This window comes from Xyrauchen texanus, chromosome 29 (genome assembly GCF_025860055.1).
Source record: "Xyrauchen texanus isolate HMW12.3.18 chromosome 29, RBS_HiC_50CHRs, whole genome shotgun sequence".
NCBI lineage: Eukaryota > Metazoa > Chordata > Actinopteri > Cypriniformes > Catostomidae > Xyrauchen > Xyrauchen texanus.
The window spans coordinates 24,835,890-24,854,985 of record NC_068304.1 but is presented as its reverse complement, the minus strand read 5'-3'; the positions used below and the strand labels follow the sequence as shown (position 1 = coordinate 24,854,985).

General features: G+C 38.5%; 1 protein-coding gene across 2 annotated transcripts in view; it reads left to right on the top strand.

Annotated features, from left to right (window-relative positions):
- Nucleotides 1–19,096, top strand: part of LOC127623393 (RNA polymerase II elongation factor ELL) — a 50,395-nt gene that overhangs the window by 5,851 nt on the left and 25,448 nt on the right. Inside the window, exon 1 of one of the 2 annotated variants that reach the window (XM_052097850.1) lies at nt 16,636–16,654. The exons of the other annotated variant lie outside the window; for it this stretch is intronic. Within the exon in view, the coding sequence (XP_051953810.1) occupies nt 16,649–16,654 (6 nt within the window). The 5' untranslated portion in view covers nt 16,636–16,648. Of the gene's footprint in view, nt 1–16,635; nt 16,655–19,096 lie in introns of those variants that run through there. 2 annotated transcript variants of the gene reach the window in all.

Here is a 19,096-nt window from a genome sequence, read left to right as displayed (position 1 = left end):
CACGGTTTAGAACATGCAGACAAAACACTGTAAAGAAATTTGTCTCATGTCTGGGAGCGACAGTGCGTCACACAGTTCTGGGAGCACTATGTGTGTGCGTTCCTCCATCTTTATTACTTTACCATGCAAAGTCAATGCGTCAATAAACATGCTCATTGGCACAATTTAAGTTTGTATTGAATTTATTTGCTCTGCAAAATCATAGCATGTTTTGGATTTTAAGGACACCATTATTTCAGGATGACCAGAGCAAAAAAATACTTGGATAGAAATCCAGCTATTTTTTTTATTTTATAGCATTTAAATAGCCATAAGTGAGAAATCATATTAAAGCATTCTTGGTGTCCAATGAACACCTATTGTCACTTGTGTCAGTTTTTATGTAACACAAGAGATTACATTTTAGTAACAAACAGGATGGCATAATTTAAGCATTATTTGCTTCACTACCCACTAATAAGCAAAGTATTGTTGAAAATGCTGCACTCTTTTGACACAACATTGTTTGCATTCTTGTTTGCTTACAGTGTTCGTCATCTATGTAACACTTCTGCTTCACAACTGCTTCTCAAATTCAACCGATGGTGAAAAAGTGTAATTCAACCTAATGACTTAGATATTGCATTGCAAAATATATTCACAATTTAGTTGCACAGATTTATTAAACACAAAATAGCTGGTCCAGTGTGTGTGCGCGTGTGTGTGCGCGTGCGTGTGTGTGTTACCAGCTTGTAGTTGGAGGTGGTTTGTAAAGCATTCCTGTGAGATGTTTAGCTTCCCCCACTCGTCTGTCCCTGTTGTCATACCATAATTGTCTCAACAAGACCCTTTCTCCTCTTCCCTTGGATTTACCAGTTTGCATCTCACACCTTCGATGACTGCATGCACGTGAGGATGTGACAGTTCCTTATAGTGTGTATTAGAGTTTATATTAGTATACATACATCCATGTCTGCATGTGTATGATAGTCTATTTGTAACTGGAGGCGTCAGGGAGTGTGTTAGCTACAGTGGTTGTCTGAGCCAGGCCGTGTGTGTGTTTGAGTGTGCCTGGCCTTTTTTTTCCTCCTGAAAGCTAATTAGAATGACAATAAGAAGAATGAGCGTAGAATGCAGAGTCCCTGGCAGCAGAGGCTGTGTGGAGGGGAGCTGTCCCACGTGTGAATGAAAGGGCACACGCCGCTTCTTTCATCCAGATGTGACGTGCTCGGCAACATGCACAGGGTTCTAAGTGCCCGTCTCGTCTGGGGCCCCGGTGTTCTGAATGCCAGAGCTGTTTGTGACTCAGTCTCTGATGAAGGCCTTGCAACAGCAAATAGGATTTTATTTTTCAATTTACAAAGACCGTTTCTGTTCATTTTCAGCCAAATGTGAATAAAAGGTGGCTTTTGTGAGTAAAAAAAATGTATAAAGAAATTTTCATAAGTTGACCTGAATTTTTAGCAACTGCAACATGCATGGTTTAAATCGCATTGTAAGAGTGACAGTCTGACCCTCACTGATTTAAACTATGCTTATTTACACACCTTTTTTTTACAGTTTTTTTTTTTTCCTTCTCAGAACTCCATTCTTTACATTAAACCACCCAGACAAAAATATGGGGAACAAAATCCCAATGGTTTTGTAACAGGTGGAGTTTGACCGAGAGATGGACACTATCTTAACTTATACAGTATATGATCAGATGAGTGACACAATGACCTGCGTGGTCTGTTTAGAAATATACAGATATTTAAATAAAATGGCAAAATTATAATTTATTAATTATTTAAAATATACATGTAATTATGTAAAATGTAGTTTCATGGTTTCATCCAAAAATCACACTAAGCATAAAAGTAATCCATAAGACTCAAGTGGTTAATCAATGTCTTCTGAAGTGATCTAATAATTTTTGGGTGTTAACAGACCATATGTAACTCCTTTTTCACTATAAGTGTTGACATCAAGCATAATCCATCTTGTAACCACAATCGTGCCTAGAGACTCCAATTGCAAGATGTACTGTGAAAATGGATCACTTCAGAAGACATTTATTAAACCACTGGAGACTTCTAGATTACTTTTATGCTACATCTATGCTCGTTTTGGAGCTTCACAGTTCTGGTCACCATTTACTTGCATTATGAAGACCTACAGAGCTGAAATATTTCGTTTGTGTTCTGCAGAAGAAAGAAAGTGCTTAAATGGGCCTGAGAGTAGCCAAGAACTGCAAGGGAAGAGTACAAAAACAGTCTTTTCATGCATCGCTCACAGTTCTGATGTTCGGCCTGGAAAGATTTCTGAAAGAACGTTATACTTTGTATTGTAACATTATACTTTATACTTTGAATTATATTACCCTACCATTACCCTAGTCTGTGTACATTACACATTAACAGACTGCTGCTGAATCTGTAACACTCTCCTTAATTGATTCTTGAAACCCTTTTACTCCTTTTATGTCACGTTATTGTCTGACATGTTAATTCAAATTGAAGTGTGTAATTTATGTGCCATTACTGGCACTAAGCAGAAGTCTCGCCTCAAACTCGCACAATTGGTTGAGCCAATGTTGCTATGTCAGGCTGGTCAGGATGTTCAAACAAACAGAGCAACAGTGTTTATTACTTTTGTGGGAATCATCCTATGAATGTCTACCTATGGTTGTCTCCACATATGCAACTGGGACAGGAGACAGTATGTTGACATCGAAAAAATTACACACTACACCTTTAAAGAATATTGGCATCCTGTTGCCATTTACGTTAATTGGACGTGGTGATCTTCAGTCACATAAATTGATCCATTGATTTGTTGCCTGTAACAGAGCATATTAGCTCGGCTGCAGGATGCATGAATTGTATAAACTTCTAAGTTTATAGAAGTGTTATTTGAAGAGTATTCATGCCCATGTCTAGCCGTCACGTTGATGCATTTAAAAACAGAAACCTCTTTCATGTTTGTTTTTGTAGTTTGTCTGTCATGGCCTGTCCAGCAGTCTAGAGCGTGACTGCTTGGGAAATGAGCAACGTTCTTGTAAATAAACGTGACCTTGAAAACATTCAGCATTTCAGGAGTTGTTTTGCACAATTTGTATTCCGTGTTGGAAGCTTTAAATGAAGACTATTATATGACAGGCTTGAAAATAAGAACTTAGAAAATAAGATGCTATGTGCATTATGTGTTTAGCTATACTTGTGAGGACCACATTTTTGAAAATGTAGTAAAAGAAATATAGTAAAACTTGAGAAAACTAACTTGTGAGGTCCTCACAAGCAAAAAAAAAAAAGGCTCATAAATCAGCTAAATTATGATTGTCTTTAAATCTAATGAAGTGCACCGGTTTCTGTGAGGGTTAGGTTTAGGGGTAGGGGATAGAATATATCTTTAGCCTGCTATAAAATACATGAAAGTCTATGAGATGTCCTCACAAGTATAGTAAAACCAACGTGTGTGTGCGTGTGTGTGTGCGTGGGCGCACACTTTCGTGTTGAGTCCATCCAGGTCTCATGCTTTTCTTAAATGGATAGTTCACCCAAATTTTATTCTGTCCTCATTTACTCACCCTCATGTTGTTCCAAAACCATATGTCTGACTGACTGACATCTGTTGAAGAAAGTGGAAAAGGAGATGTTAGGCAGAATTTTCACTGTATGGGAAAGAACAGCATCAGCGTTCTTGAAAATTTATTTTCACGTGTTCAACAGAACACAGTTCCTACTTTTACATTGACACCAGAAAGCCATTCATGATAAAGCTGCTTAAGGCTTGAAATCGGTGTACTGTATGCATTTACATGCGCTGTGTTAGCAGCTTTTTCTTTACTCTCTTTTAGATGCAGCTCGTTCAGTAAGCAGCTTTCTCCACAGCAACACAATTTCCCTGCGATGCGGGGGTAAATGATAATCATGGGATCCGAGTCGTCGTCGCAAATTTTTTTTTCTCTGTTGCGTCGCATTATTTCCAGATATTCCAGAGTTGTTGCTGTGTTTGTTTTCTTAACTTTCAATCATATTCTAGTGGAATTGCAATGCAATAGTGGGGTTTCCTCTTGTGAAAAAATACAGGATTCCCCCAATTTATCAGCACATAAAGGCAAATGTGAGTGACAGCCTATATTTTACTTTTGTTTGTAGAAATGTGTATAGTTTATAGTGTATGTGCTTTTCCCACTGTATGCCCAGAAATGTGTAATTCTTTCAGCTGTGTTGTCTTGTTGGTGGGCTCCACCCTATAAGGTTTGTTTTCCGGTCTGCTCACGCACATGTGCGCTCCTCAGAATCCTGTAATAATGAAGATTATGCATTTACATGACCACGTAAGCCACGTTCTCTGTGAGAAACCCAGGTGTGTTAAACCGCTTTCTTTTAATCCCTTAAGCAGCGTAAGCAAATCATGTTCTCGTGTACTCAACATTTCAGAACGCAACTTTCTGCAAAAACTCTGGAGTAAACCATTTTATGTGTGCATGTAAGCATAGTCAGTCAGTCGACAAGTTTGGAATGACACGAGGGTGATTAAAAGATGACAAATGTAATTTTACTTGCTATTTGTTATAATAAAATTGATTGATTTCCCTGCGTTTAACACAGATAATCTTGCAAATGCATAAAAACTACTACACCTTCTTTTATAGTTTGCTTTGTATATGAATTTTCAAAATGTTTGAAATTAACCAATGAAAACATAGAGAGTTGTTCCACTATTGTAATCGCAGAAGCCTGCTCGGCTGTGGATACCCCCATAGACCTGCTTATACTTAATTTGTGCAGACTCGTCACTATAGTAACTGACAGGAGAGTGGAGGATGGCTTCTGGCTGCTCCCTGAATGGGCTGCATATGAAAGCAGCATGCGGGGTGCTCTCCTTCACCATTACAAGACACACACATGCAGACACAGGGATGGTTGCAGAGTTAGGTCGCCCAGTGCTTACTGAGCTTGACGGATTAGCCCTCAGGTACTAGAGAGGAGAGAGAGACAGATTTTCCTTGGCATCCAAGGCTGTTCCTTTGGGGATGAAGCAGCCACCATAACCCCCTCCACCTCATCCCTCCTTCAGCTCCACAGCTTCTCATTGCCAACCCCCCTCCAAACTTAAACCACCCCCTCATTCATCACCAGACACCCCCCCGATTCCTCCCCATTTAAATGTAACTGACTTCAACCCAGGGCCATGACATTGTGCTTCAGAGTGACTTAATGTGAAAGAGAGAGGCAAGCTCATGCACTGCATCCACCATACGTGACTTCTGGCACACTCGTTGATCATATGGTAAACAGTGGCTGAGAACTCCACATGTTTTGAGAAATATGACAGGGTTTCCTATGATGTAGCTTCTGTTATTATCTGTCATCTGTGTTTGCACAGTTCCGCTTCTCCCAAATTCCACATGTTAGCACCAATTCTCATTCATATCTCATATATCTTTATCAGATGTTGTAATTGTATTTCAGAGAAGAACATTTGCTTATTCACATTTCCCATAATTCTTCTATTTTGGTCCTTATATAATAGGGATGGGTCATGATCCGACTAGACGTCAGACTGTAGAATTGAGACCTGTCACTGATATGCTTAAGAATAAGAGAAATCGTATTGCAGATTATGGCGGCTCTAGGAATGGAAGGCCAACCTTTTTGAGACATTGCCTCTCAATTTTCATTGCATGCACTTTAGCTTGACCAATCTGTAAAATGGCATTTTTCTTTTTTTGTGTGTGTGTGACCCAAGCTAAATAAGTATGATTTATGATGCTACTGTTGTCAAATTATATTGATTGAAATGTGTTATTGCCTCGTAATCTTGACTAACCATTTTGGATATTTTGGTCTTTCCCTTTTCAATTTTATAGAAGCTGTACTTGTATCCAAAGAAAATGGCTTCCCAAAAGCTGCCTGGTGGCATTATAAATATGGCCACAAAGTGACATGTCTTGCCATAAAGGAACTTTGCTAGTCGTTCAACAACATTTGACTAGTTATTTTTCTTTTCTTTTTCTTTAAAAGGATGTGCTTTAATTATAATAATGGCAGCATGCTATGTTTCAGCTGATTGGCAGTTTCTGTGCAAAAACCCATTCCTCGAAGTTTCATCGTTTCAGTGCGGCCCTTTTAAAACGCTGCTACAGCCAAATAAATTCAGATGAAAAGTTTTTGCTGTTGCTTCACATCTTGCACTGTTTGTCGCTGTTGCATCACTGTCACATCTTGCACTGTTTTTTTGAGCATCCTGCTGCAATCTGCATCAGTCATATGTGGTCTGTTGTTGTGATGATAAGAAATGTTTGCTCATAGTTCCTAATTCACAGCCACAGATGACATAAATCTCCTATTTCGGCCTTTATGGAGTGGATTATCATTAGATGTAGAAACAGCCCTGTATAATCCCAAATCCTGTTTTGCCTACTATCTCTCACCTCCCCAATCTCACTCTCTCCATCATTCTCTTGTCACTATACCCCCCACCCTCTATTTTGGATGAATGGCACTGTCCGTTTCGGATCGGGGGGTCATGTTGTGCCGTTTGTCGGTCCTGGGCATGGATGCCCCATCTTCCCCCTTCCTCCACCCTTTCCAACAAGCCACACGTTCCTGCTGCTAATGAATAAAACAGCCCAAACTCCGTGCCATTGCATGCGGCAGGAACAAAAGATGAGCGCCTCGCGGGAGCCGCAGATGAGCATGCGGCGTGAAGAGAACAATAGTGATGATTGTGATGAAGACTGACTGTTGAGTTGACCAAAGGCCTTATGAGGAGGAACCAGCGGAACTAATTTAACCAGTCCAAAGAAAACTGAGCAAAGAGCCATTATGCAGAGCTCCTAAAGTAGAAGGTGCTCATTACGTGACTGGTCAAAGTCAAAGAGTCATGGCAAGCACTGTAATTGCTGTACCAGAGATAAACCTTTGAGTTTTGACTGCAAGATTTTGATCATCTACAGTTTATATCAGTGGTTTTCAATTGGAAATCAAGCGGCGACCCAACACAGTGCTAAAATTGTTCATCATGCAAAAATAACAAAAATTTCCTTTCAATCAAACATTGAAATATATTCATATTATTATATATTGAATAGAATTTGTTTTATAATTTAAAACAGAATTGCAATTTACCAGTCTAACACAATAGAACAAATGCTTGTCCAAATGATTGTCCAAATGCTTGTCTACTTTATATTAATATTTGCCATATTACCAGGTGACTGAAGAATTTGTGCCAAAATACCATGGACTTTGATTGGTTGCACAGCCTTTGACGTCAACAACAAAGTTGATAAGCCTTTTTGTTTGGCTATCTTAACTGCATAACCATGTAGTTGAATTGTAATATCTTCATTTAGCATTGTTTTTCCCTGCTGTCTGATCACATCAGAACAGATCTGCAACCCACTTTTGGGTCACGACCCACCAGTTGAGAACCATTGGATTAGAGTACGTTTAATGTTTTGACACACACAAAAAGATTGTTAAACAATAAGTTAACTCTCAGTTGTTTACTAGGCAGGTGAGTTCTAGTGCCCAGGTTTGAAGTAATAATGCCAAAGTGTGAGGACAAGATGTTCTGTCTCTTCTCTTATGTACACTGACCCCAAAAAAGAAAAAACAACACCTGAAATAACACAGCAGTTTTCTTCTTTCCAAACAGATTTGCGCTTCATCGGAACAAAATACAAATGTTTAAAATCATAAAATCTCAACAGCATAGAATGTTTTTGAGTACTTTAAATCTGAGGTGCAGTTCAGTGTAACAGCTCCTAAAAACATGAGCATTGTCACGCTTTTAGAAAGCGAAAAGTTATTTGTCAATGTTGCTTCAGTGCGTGGCCTTTATCTCATCCCTGATGGCCAAAGCCCCCACTAAGTTGTAGTGTTCCAGGCCAGTTCACACCTTAAAACAGACTGAAAGTACTTGACATCTACAAACACACACGGTATTGTGCCACAGATCTGGGAGACGGCTCAAAGAGGAAGGCTTTCTATTGTGTTTTTCTCCCTTGTGGCTTCTTGAATATCCTTTCAGCATGTTGAGGAATGTCAATTTGATGCCAATTAGCTTTTATGCCATGGAGGAGGTGTAACCCACCTTAATTGTTTGTTATTTTTGTCAATCTAATTGACCGTAGGCATAATTGTAACCTACAGCAATTGTACCGACCATAGTGGCATCCACTTAAGGAGGTCTAAACAGTACCAATATTCTGGTACCAAAATAATGCTAAAGAAAAAAGGTTTATCAAAACAATTCAGTACCCATTTACTGTCTAACTGACATGCGACTGTGATGCGGCTGTGCACGTAAATGTTCAACTTCATGGCCAAAATGCCCAACTTGGCAAGAAATGGGTTAGATCGATTTATCTTAAGTTATTGTAAACAGGTGAGACAAAGAAAATATTAAACGCTTAAGAGGCCTTGCAGTGTTATTTTACTACGTTGTTCTTTATTACTGACTATTATATATGTTTTGATTTAATTTATTAAAATGTATATGGTAACACTTTACAGTAAGTTTGTATCCTTTACCATTAGTTAACACAATAATTTACTTGAACTAACAATAACAATACTTTTATAGCATTTAATAATCTTGGTTAATGTTTATTTCAACACTTATACATTTTTACATTAAAAGTTTTAGTTAATGCATTATGAACTAACATAAATGAACAAAGAACAATAGCATTTTGATAAATTAACTTAAGTGATAATTTTTTCACAAATTTTTAAAAACCATTGTTCTTTGTTAGTTTGTGATATTAAATATTAACTAATGTGAATGAATAGAACCTTTTTGTCAAGTTTTACAATTTATATTTTAGTTAAACTTTTTAAATAAAGGAGGGTTATTATCCATTTGTAATATATTATGCATATTAGTTTTTGCTGTGATATCAAAATGTATATTGACAAAAGTGAATTTGTTACATTTGAAATTATGACAAACCTTGATCTGGTGCTTTGCTAGACTGGTTACTAATGGTGAGAACATTGAGGAAACAAGGTGAACAACACAAAGAGCTTGAAGCTAAATCATCTTAAACACACAGCACTCTACATAATAATAACATTTAAATAACATTTCAATAACTCCCTTCAAAGCAGTCTTAATTTGCCTTCTAATCTGATGTGCTACCTAATGTACTGATCTAAAAACTGATAAAATCTCACCTGCCAAGCTGGGTGTTGGCTCTTGGTGAAAGAATAAACATTAAAAAAGAGCAAAAAGGCAAATGCAGTAACAGTCAACTTGAAACAAGGATCCTAAATTTGGCTAATTTTCCATGCAAAGCCCCCTGGAATTCATTGGCATTCTCCAACCAAGAATCACACTTTTCAATCTTGTTCTTTGTCCTATGTCATTTGAACTGAGCTACTTGTCAAAGACTAGTTGAGATGCGGATGCCGACAAGTACACATTTTCCCACAGTGGGAGGAAGGTCTCCTTTTTTGCAACTTCGTCTGGGCGATGAGGATTTTTTTGCTTCATGGCATATAAATCTCCCTTACCCATAAGATCTAAGTGCCCTTGTGTAATCCTGCTGTCATGAAGAAAAAAAACACATTCTCCCTGGAGATAGAAGCTGGGAACCAAGGGGGTAAATGACATATGGTTATGAAGCTCGAGAAGGAAGCAGGGAATGAAAACGAGGGCAACCCCCAGAATGGTCTGACCTGCATGACATTGATTAGAATCAGAATATGAAGTGTGCATGGTGGTTGGGCTAGAGGTCGACAAGTGAATGTACCACGTGGAGGGGATGGGGACCAGGGGTGGGGGCCTGCTTGTCTCCTAGAGGGTGTGTAGGATATGGGGGATTTGACGCCTTGGGAAAGGGGGACTTTAGGTGGGTTGAAGGGGGTAAAGACTGTAAATCCATGTCTGTGTTCTTTGCCTCCGGGGCTAGCTTTTGTTCATCAGTGTGACCATTTGAAACCCAAATGATTATTCATTCCATTGCTGCATTGGCGTGACCTACTTCTCCTCAAAATGACTTGTTGCTTGTAATTTTGGTGAAGACAGCTACCACTATTGACAGTTGCTCTCAGCAGCTGTAGTCCAAAGGCTAGTTGTTTGCCAACCATTGGTTGTGAAGCTTTTTTTTTTATGATGCCGACCCATTGAGGAATGGGTACATTAGTTTAATCATGCTTAACTGCCTCATTTTGAAATCGAAGACATAACTGGGTCATTGCTGACGTTTCCCCAACTGAATCCTAGTCGCCATTGGTGTTGTGGGTTACTGTTTGATAACATGGTGTGTGTGTGTGTGTGTGTGTGTGTGTGTGTGTGTGTGTGTGTGTGTGTGTGTGTGTGAGCCTGTATTTATCACTTTGTGGGGACCAAATGTCCCCATAAGGATAGTAAAACCCGAAATCTTTGACCTTGTGGGGACATTTTGTCGGTCCCCATGAGGAAAACAGCTTATAAATCATACTAAATTATGTTTTTTGAAAATGTAAAAATGCAGAATGTTTTCTGTGAGGGTTAGGTTTAGGGGTAGGGTTAGGTTTAGGGGATAGAATATAAAGTTTGTACAGTATAAAAACCATTATGTCTATGGAAAGTCCCCATAAAACATGGAAACACAACATGTGTGTGTGTGTGTGTGTGTGTGTGTGTGTGTTTTGTAGCATGGAAAACTTAATAATAATTGGAGCAGGGTTCATAGTGTGGGGGTTGTGGGACTGAATGTGTGCTTGACAGACAAAGCTTTTATTGGATCCATGTGGCCGAATGTGGTTATGGTTGTTTTTTGTGACCGGGCATTTGTGACAGCCAAACCCTGGTCTGCATTGCCCATATATGCTGTTTTTAGATATGTAGGATGTTAAATTGCTCACTAAAGTATTTAAATTGCTTCATTAAACATAGTTGAAATGAGTCCAGTGCGTGTTGCTAAAAATGAAGTAGTCACTGTTTGTTTTTCCAAAAACATTTCTGAAACTTGTAAACAAGTTAAAATTGCCCTAATTACCCTCCATGACTATAATAATGTAAAAACATTTTTTGCATTATATTTTAGAAGATTCTCAAATAATTTACTCACCTCACATGTTGTTCCATACCTGCATGACTCTTTCTTCTGTGGAGCACAGAAGATGTTTGAAATTGTGCTAGTCTCAGTCACCATTCAATTTCATTGCATCTTGTTTACAGTTAATGAAAGTGATAAAAGACAGTTATTCATTAAAGAGATTGAGTATACTTCTGAAGTTCACTTAAAGGGTACCCCGATTAGTGCAGCATGTTGGCCTTATAAGATTAAATTGGGCGTCAGCTATAAAAAGGTGATACAAAAAAACTCCAAATGTTTTTGTTTTTATTAAAAAAAGCCGAATTAGCCGAATCGTAGGCCGCCATATTTATTTACGTCTCAATGCATTCTGGGTAGTGACGTGTATAGGTTGTTGCCTGGTTGTAGCCTAGCCGCTCTAGCAGCTTCGGTTATTCATTTTCCAACGTACCGGCTAGCTAGCTACGTTTTGACAGATAGCGAGATGAACACGTCTGCCGTTCAGCCTTTTCAGTTTGAACCCGAGCGCACCGTAGGCTTAAATCAGGAGAATAACGCGGAAGACGATAGGCCCACTCAAGATTATCAGAGAGTTGAGGAAGCGAGAGTAGGGCAAAACAGATGGTGTCTGTGCGGCTACTGCTTGCCCATGCCAAGCGAGAACGAGAGCGTTTGCTGTAAAGAGCTCCACTTTTTGTCAGCAGCTGTCCTGGGTAGGCTAAGGATAGAGCAGACGATCGTACTATCGGTATAAATAATTTAATAAGTCATCTACGCCATCGTTTGCTTTATTTTCACCAAGCAGTCACTACGCACAGAAATACCCCCGCCCCCCGAACCAAGTCAACACTGTTCTGCTCATCTACCTCTACATTTTTAATCTTACAATTACAAAATTGTTATTAATAATGAACTGCAGTTATTCATTAATAATTGAATTGCCTTGAACTACATATTTAAAATCTTAAATCTCAGATAATTCTGATTTGCACTATTTTTTCCCTCTCCAGTTGTTAGTGTATATTTCTTTTGCCCATCTCAATTTCATGTTTACCTGTGTAACTATGGTCCTTTTTTACCGGGTAGTCCACATCAGCTGGCCACTGTTCCGCTGCATCCGACTGGTTAACATCCGTCTGCGTTGCTGCATCAACCATACTAGGAGAACACTGTAGGCCTAACGTTACAGTGGATTCATTAACAGCATCTGGTGGATTGTCGGTTACCTCCATGATCGGCGTAGTGTCCGATGATTCGTCTTCCGCGACTGCAGGAGCGGGTTGTTTACATCCTGGCAGTAGAGTGTCCAGAGTCGCTTGCCTTTGTCGTTTGTTAGCGCGGCTTTCACTCGCTATGTATGGACGCTTGCTATGCTTCTTGTGGGGGAAAATTGAAGGCACGGCATTTGGTTTTAGTCTTCGCTTGTAACTAGCTGCACCTGTGAGCTCTTTTAGCCGACTAAATGCCTCAAACGCATCAGGGCTGAAGTGACGGGAACACAGCCGTGGGTCTTTAGGGAGTTGTACTCGTCCGCAAGCAACTTCCCACTCTTTTCTTATTTTCTTCTCCTTTGGAAAGGAGTGGAGGCTTACATCACTCCCCCTGTTGCCTTTGGACTGGAAATTACAACCAAACGCTGCACAATGTGGCATTATATTCACTTTTCGGATGTAGCTACAGTTAAACTTAGCGCCATTAGCTCACCTCTCTCTGTTCTGAACACAACCGACACAACCAATATGTGTCATCGACCCAGAATGCATTGCGCGCGCAAAAATAAAGGCTGCCTTCGTAGTTCAAATTCTGTAAACACTTTGAGGATTTTTTAAATAACGAAAATATTTTATGTATTTCTAACTATATATTTTTGTAGGAGAGAACAGTTGTAGCATATTTAGGGCTTTGTGTCTTAATAATCGGGGTTCCTTTTAAAAATGTAAATTCTGTCATTTACTCACCCTCATGCCATCCCAGATGGGTATGACTTTCTTTCATGTGCTGAACTTAAATTAAATTAATTTTTCAGCTCTTTTGGTCCATACATTGCAAGTGAATGGGTGCCAAAAGTTTGATCACAATAAAATCACATAAGTCAGCATTAAAGAAATATATAAGACTCAAGTAGTTAAATCAATATTTTCAGTAGTAATATGATGAGAGTGGATGAGAAACGGATTACTACTTGTATTTTTAGTGATTCATATTCTTTATGCATATCGCCCCCTTCTGGGCAGGGAAAATAATTTCAAGCAAAAAAGGACTTAAATATTGATGTTTCTCATCCACACCAAACTGAGTGGGATCAATGCATCATGAACAAACTCCATGAAATCAACCCTATTGTTGGCAAAAGAAGTTCCTCTCTGTTTTCAAATCACTGGGACCAAATTGTTTACACCCGCTGTCATATTGGTCACTCCAGGTTGACACACACATTTTTAATATTAGGACAAGATTCACCAACATGTACCTTCTGCCAGAATCCATTAACCCTCTGGTGGTCTGAGGGTGTTTTGGGCCCTGGAGAAGTTTTGACATGTTTAAGTCATTGAAATAAGGCCATATAACACATACATTTGTCACAAGCCTTTTGAGAACTGGATCTTGTAGCCTAGAGTTTTTGCTACAAAATTATGTCAAAACCATCCTGATCACTCATTCATACAAAACAATATAGTAATTTAACTTTTGTAAGACACTTTTAGTGTTAGAAAGGTCATATGCGAGGAGACGTGAACTATCATGAATATTGATTGTAATTCACCCTGAGGAGACAAAAACCCCTCCCCTGGGCCTATAAATGAGGAATGTGACAGAAAGAGAATGAATGTGAGAAGACAATAATCAAAATCAAGTATTTAAGTTAAAAGAAGTAATCTGATTATACATTTTCTTTACATAAAGACTTTACTTAATTTTAGACCTACACTACCATATAAAATAAGTCTCTTCTGCTCACGAAGACTGCATTTATTTGATTCAAAATACAGTAAAAACAACAGTGATATTGTGAACTATTTTTACAATTTAAAAGAACAGTTTTCTATTTAAATATATTGTAAAATGCAATTTGTGATCAAAGCTGAATTTTCAGCAACATTACTGCAGTCTTCATTGTCACACTTCAGAAATCATTATAATATGATGATTTTCTAATATGGGCATATGTAAAGTGCATTTTATTAATTTAACCTGAACACATATTTGCAAGCACAAGCTTTGTTGAAGATAATGAGGCAGCATAAACACTAGTTAAAATATAATCTAAACATTCATATTATTTTTATATAATATTACATATCATATGTACACTCACCTAAAGGATTATTAGGAACACCTGTTCAATTTCTCATTAATGCAATTGTTTAATCAACTAATCACATGGCAGTTGCTTCAATGCATTTAGGGGTGTGGTCCTGGTCAAGACAATCTCCTGAACTCCAAACTGAATGTCAGAATGGGAAAGAAATGTGATTTAAGCAATTTTGAGCGTGGCATGGTTGTTGGTGCCAGACGGGCCAGTCTGAGTATTTCACAATCTGCTCAGTTACTGGGATTTTCATGCACAACCATTTCTAGGGTTTACAAAGAATGGTGTGAAAAGGGAAAAACATCCAGTATGCGGCAGTCCTGTGGGCGAAAATGCCTTGTTGATGCAAGAGGTCAGAGGAGAATGGGCCAACTGATTCAAGCTGATAGAAGAGCAACTTTGCCTGAAATAACCACTCGTTACAACCGAGGTATGCAGCAAAGCATTTGTGAAGCCACAACACGCACAACCTTGAGGCGGATGGGCTACAACAGCAGAAGACCCCACCGGGTACCACTCATCTCCATTACAAGTAGGAAAAATAGGCTACAATTTGCAAGAGCTCACCAAAATTGGACAGTTGAAGACTGGAAAAATGTTGCCTGGTCTGATGAGTCTCGATTTCTGTTGAGACATTCAGATGGTAGAGTCAGAATTTGGCGTAAACATAATGAGAACATGGATCCATCATGCCTTGTTACCACTGTGCAGGCTGGTGGTGGTGGTGTAATGGTGTGGGGGATGTTTTCTTGGCACACTTTAGGCCCCTTAGTGCCAATTGGGCATCGTTTAAATGCCACGCCTACCTGAGCATTGTTTCTGACCATGTCCATCCCTTTATTGCCACCATGTACCCATCCTCTGATGGCTACTTCCAGCAGGATAATGCACCATGTCACAAAGCTCGAATCATTTCAAATTGGTTTCTTGAACATGACAATGAGTTCACTGTACTAAAATGGCCCCCACAGTCACCAGATCTCAACCCAATAGAGCATCTTTGGGATGTGGTGGAACGGGAGCTTCGTGCCCTGGATGTGCATCCCACAAATCTCCATCAACTGCAAGATATCAATATGGGCCAACATTTCTAAAGAATGCTTTCAGCACCTTGTTGAATCAATGCCACGTAGATTTAAGGCAGTTCTGAAGGCGAAAGGGGGTCAAACACAGTATTAGTATGGTGTTCCTAATAATCCTTTAGGTGAGTGTATATCATACAGCATACAATTTAAATGCCTGCTTTAGCCGAAACAACATTTAAATGTAACTAGAACTTGCCTATTAGGACATATTTCAATACTCTGAATCCTGGCTGGCAAGTCTGGAAACAGTCCCACTAGTAAAATATGTACATGTTTATATAAAATAGCATGTCAACTAATATGCAAGTAAAACTAAATGACTTGCATATCCGAAAGTGTATCCTCGGCTTGATCAAATCTCTCTTCAAAATGCAAACGTTCATCGGAGTCCCACTATTCTTCTGAGGAAAATTGTAACTCTTCGTCACTATCAAGGAGTTGTTGCATTGATCGCTTCAGCACATTACCGTATGAATAGCGCCTTCTGCCCGTGGGTGTGATCACATTAGGGATAATTAGCTGAGCCAGGAGAAATTGTACATCGCTTTGTTTCATACAGATTACATTGCAGGAGAATATTTGTTTTAAATTTGAATTATTTTATTTAAAAGTAGACATTTGAAGCTTTCTTTAGATATATGTTTCATGTTTGTGTGATAAGTATTTGCGGAGTTTCAGATAATTTTTGTGTCGTGTTTCAGATTATATGCTTGTGAACGCTGAGACTGCTGAAAGCTCACCCTTTTTATTTTCTTTATTTTACAAAAGCACAAGGTTTTGTTGTTATTGTTAGTCTCTAATGATGCCTTGCACTTATCTGTATTCCCCAAAATGACAGAGAATTTTATGTTGTTTCCGCTGTAATGACGATGTTAACCCTGAAACATGTTTTATTAGACTGTACTGCTCTTAACCCCGTGATAAACCTTTTTTTATTCAGTCAGCGCTCTGGAAGAAATGTTTAACAAAATCAAATCGAACGCAGTTGAGTTTTTAGGAAAAATTTATTTTAAAAACCTCTTATAGAATTGCTTACACCTTTCTCGCCATGGAAATAGCCATAGAAGCGGGCATGGCGTTAAAACATTGGCGTTGTATGGATTACTTTTATTATGCCTTTATGTGTTTTTTAGAGGGTCAGAATTTTGGCACTTATTTACTTGCATTGTATGGACCTACAGTGATTAAATATTCTTCTTAAAATAATATTTTGTGTTCTGCAGACAAAAGAAAGTCATACACATCTGGGATGGCATGATGGTGAGTCATCATCTCTTTTTGTATTCCACGGAAGAAAGACAAATAGGTTTGGAATAACATGAGGGTGAGTAAATGATGACAGGATTTTTTTAAGAGAACTATCACTTTAAGCAGTTGATTAGCAGCGTTTTTTAGACTGGTGGAAAATGTGTTCATTTTTTGGAGACAAAGGTTGCAGCATTCATTTTTGAGCACTGTAATGCCCTAGGGCATAGAGGCATTCTTCAAACCAGTCTTTAACTAGACTTGCTCATACAGCATAAACCTGCATATTTGAAAATACCCCGTGGCTTCTTTTGACAGTGGGAATAGAGGGTTCTGAGTTATTTCCTGTCATTTTATCTATCTACCTACCTACCTACCTACAAGATCACACACCTAAGAGTCATTTTAAGTGATTTGTTTGGTTACTTAGGTCACTGTCCTTAGTCATTGCCTTTTGCCACCTCAACTTTGGAGACGTATTTAAATTGTGCAGACCTTAACTATTCATTTTCATCAACCATTTTCTGAAATCTAGGGCACTGCCTCTACTAAACATCCATCATTTTTGGCTGGAGGCAGTTTGAAAAGAAAATCTGTTTTTATTAACGACACCGCAATAACTGTTGCTTAATGAGTTTGTATTTTGAAATGTCTTTCTGTAGTAGTGAAAGTAGGTTTCTAGGCCTCCCCTAAAGAACATAACTTCTTTAATATCGGAAATAGTCTGCATAGACTGTCTTAAAGACCTGAGCATAATTTTCTTTCTTGTTTTAGGGTTTTGGGCAGGGCAAAACGAATGGTTTTCACCCATTTAAAAAAAAATAAATGTCCATTAGGCTTTAGTTACATCACAGCCAGAGGTTGCACTAGAAAAAGTCCTTATCCGTCACACTGATGGACTGAGTTGTAAAATTTCTATCATGGTTTTTTATATTATTATTTTTCATAATTGATTTAATTTCATAAATACTGAGGCTACAGTCAGGGGTGTAGCGTGTAGCACTCATCATTTTGAGACTTCACGGAACATGAGTGTGCCTGATATCAAGCACTTCAGCTCAGTTAAAACAGGTTCTCCAATGAAATAACAAAGATTTCTGCTCTGAATTTCATGTTTGTGCTCAGATTAAATGCAAGTATAATTGGAAGAAAAGGTAAGCATTTTTGTTTTGCACTATTATTATACTTTTTGCATTTTATTATCATGCAGTAACACATTGACATACTGTAATTATTGATTTATGCAATCAGGAAATCAGAGACACTCCACTCGAATCCGAACATATGTAGTCAAAAGAGACGCATGTACGATCAGGTATAAATGGTGATGTGTCTTAATGATGAAGGCACCTGTCCACTTGAGATCAGATCGCCCTAAACACATCTTAATACCTGCCAATAAAAGGGGCACCGTGAAGGTGAGAGTAAAATCAAAACTGATGCACTACTAGATTTAAATGGTTTTCTTGTTTCTTTTTATTAATCTGTCAAAATCACAGATAACATTTGAAATTATTCATCAATGTAATCTGTAAATGATGGAGAATTTTCGGTTAACGCAAATTTTCTGTTAAATCAACATTCTCATTCTAGTGAGCATTTGATTGGACAAAAATCTGTGTAGTGCATTATTAGTCATCAGTATATTTGGTCCAATTTCCCTGAAGATAATTGAGGGAATTTTCAATGCGTACATGCGCTAAAAATGTAGCGTCAACTTGTAGGAGAATACTACACTCACGAGCACTTTTTAGGAACACTAGTAAAGTGCCCGATATTGTCTTCTGCTGTTGTTGCCCATCCTTCTCAAGGTTCGACCTGTTGTGCATTCTGAGATGCTATTCTGTTCACTACAGGTGTACAGAGGGGGTTATCTGTACCCTTGCTATCAGCTCGAACCAGTCTGGCCATTCTCCGTTGACCTTTCTCATCATCAAGGTGTTTCCATATGCAGAACTGCCGCTCACTGGATGTTTTTTGTTTTTGACTCCATTCTGAGTAAACTCTAGAAAATGTTGTGTGTGGAAATCCCTGGAGATCAGGAGTTACAGAAATACTCAAACTAGCCTGTCTGGCACCAACTATCATGCCACAGTCAAAATAACTGAGATCAAAATTTTTCCCTATTCTGACATTAACTGAAGCTTCTGACCCCTACCTGCATGATTTTATGTGTGGCACTGCTGCTACACGATTGGCTGATTAGATAATCTCATGAATGCGTTTGTGCACAGGTATACCTAATTAAGTGTTTGGTGAGTGTAGATGGCTTTAAAGCTAACAGGAATGGACTAAAAGACACCAAACTCTATTCTATAGGAAACACTGCTGAAGCCGATAGAAGATATCTATATGTATATCAATATGTGCTTTGCTAGGTAGTAGGGTTGCAGGGATACCAAATAATTTAAATGGTACGATATCATCTTGTTGTTAATTTTGATACCATATTAAAGT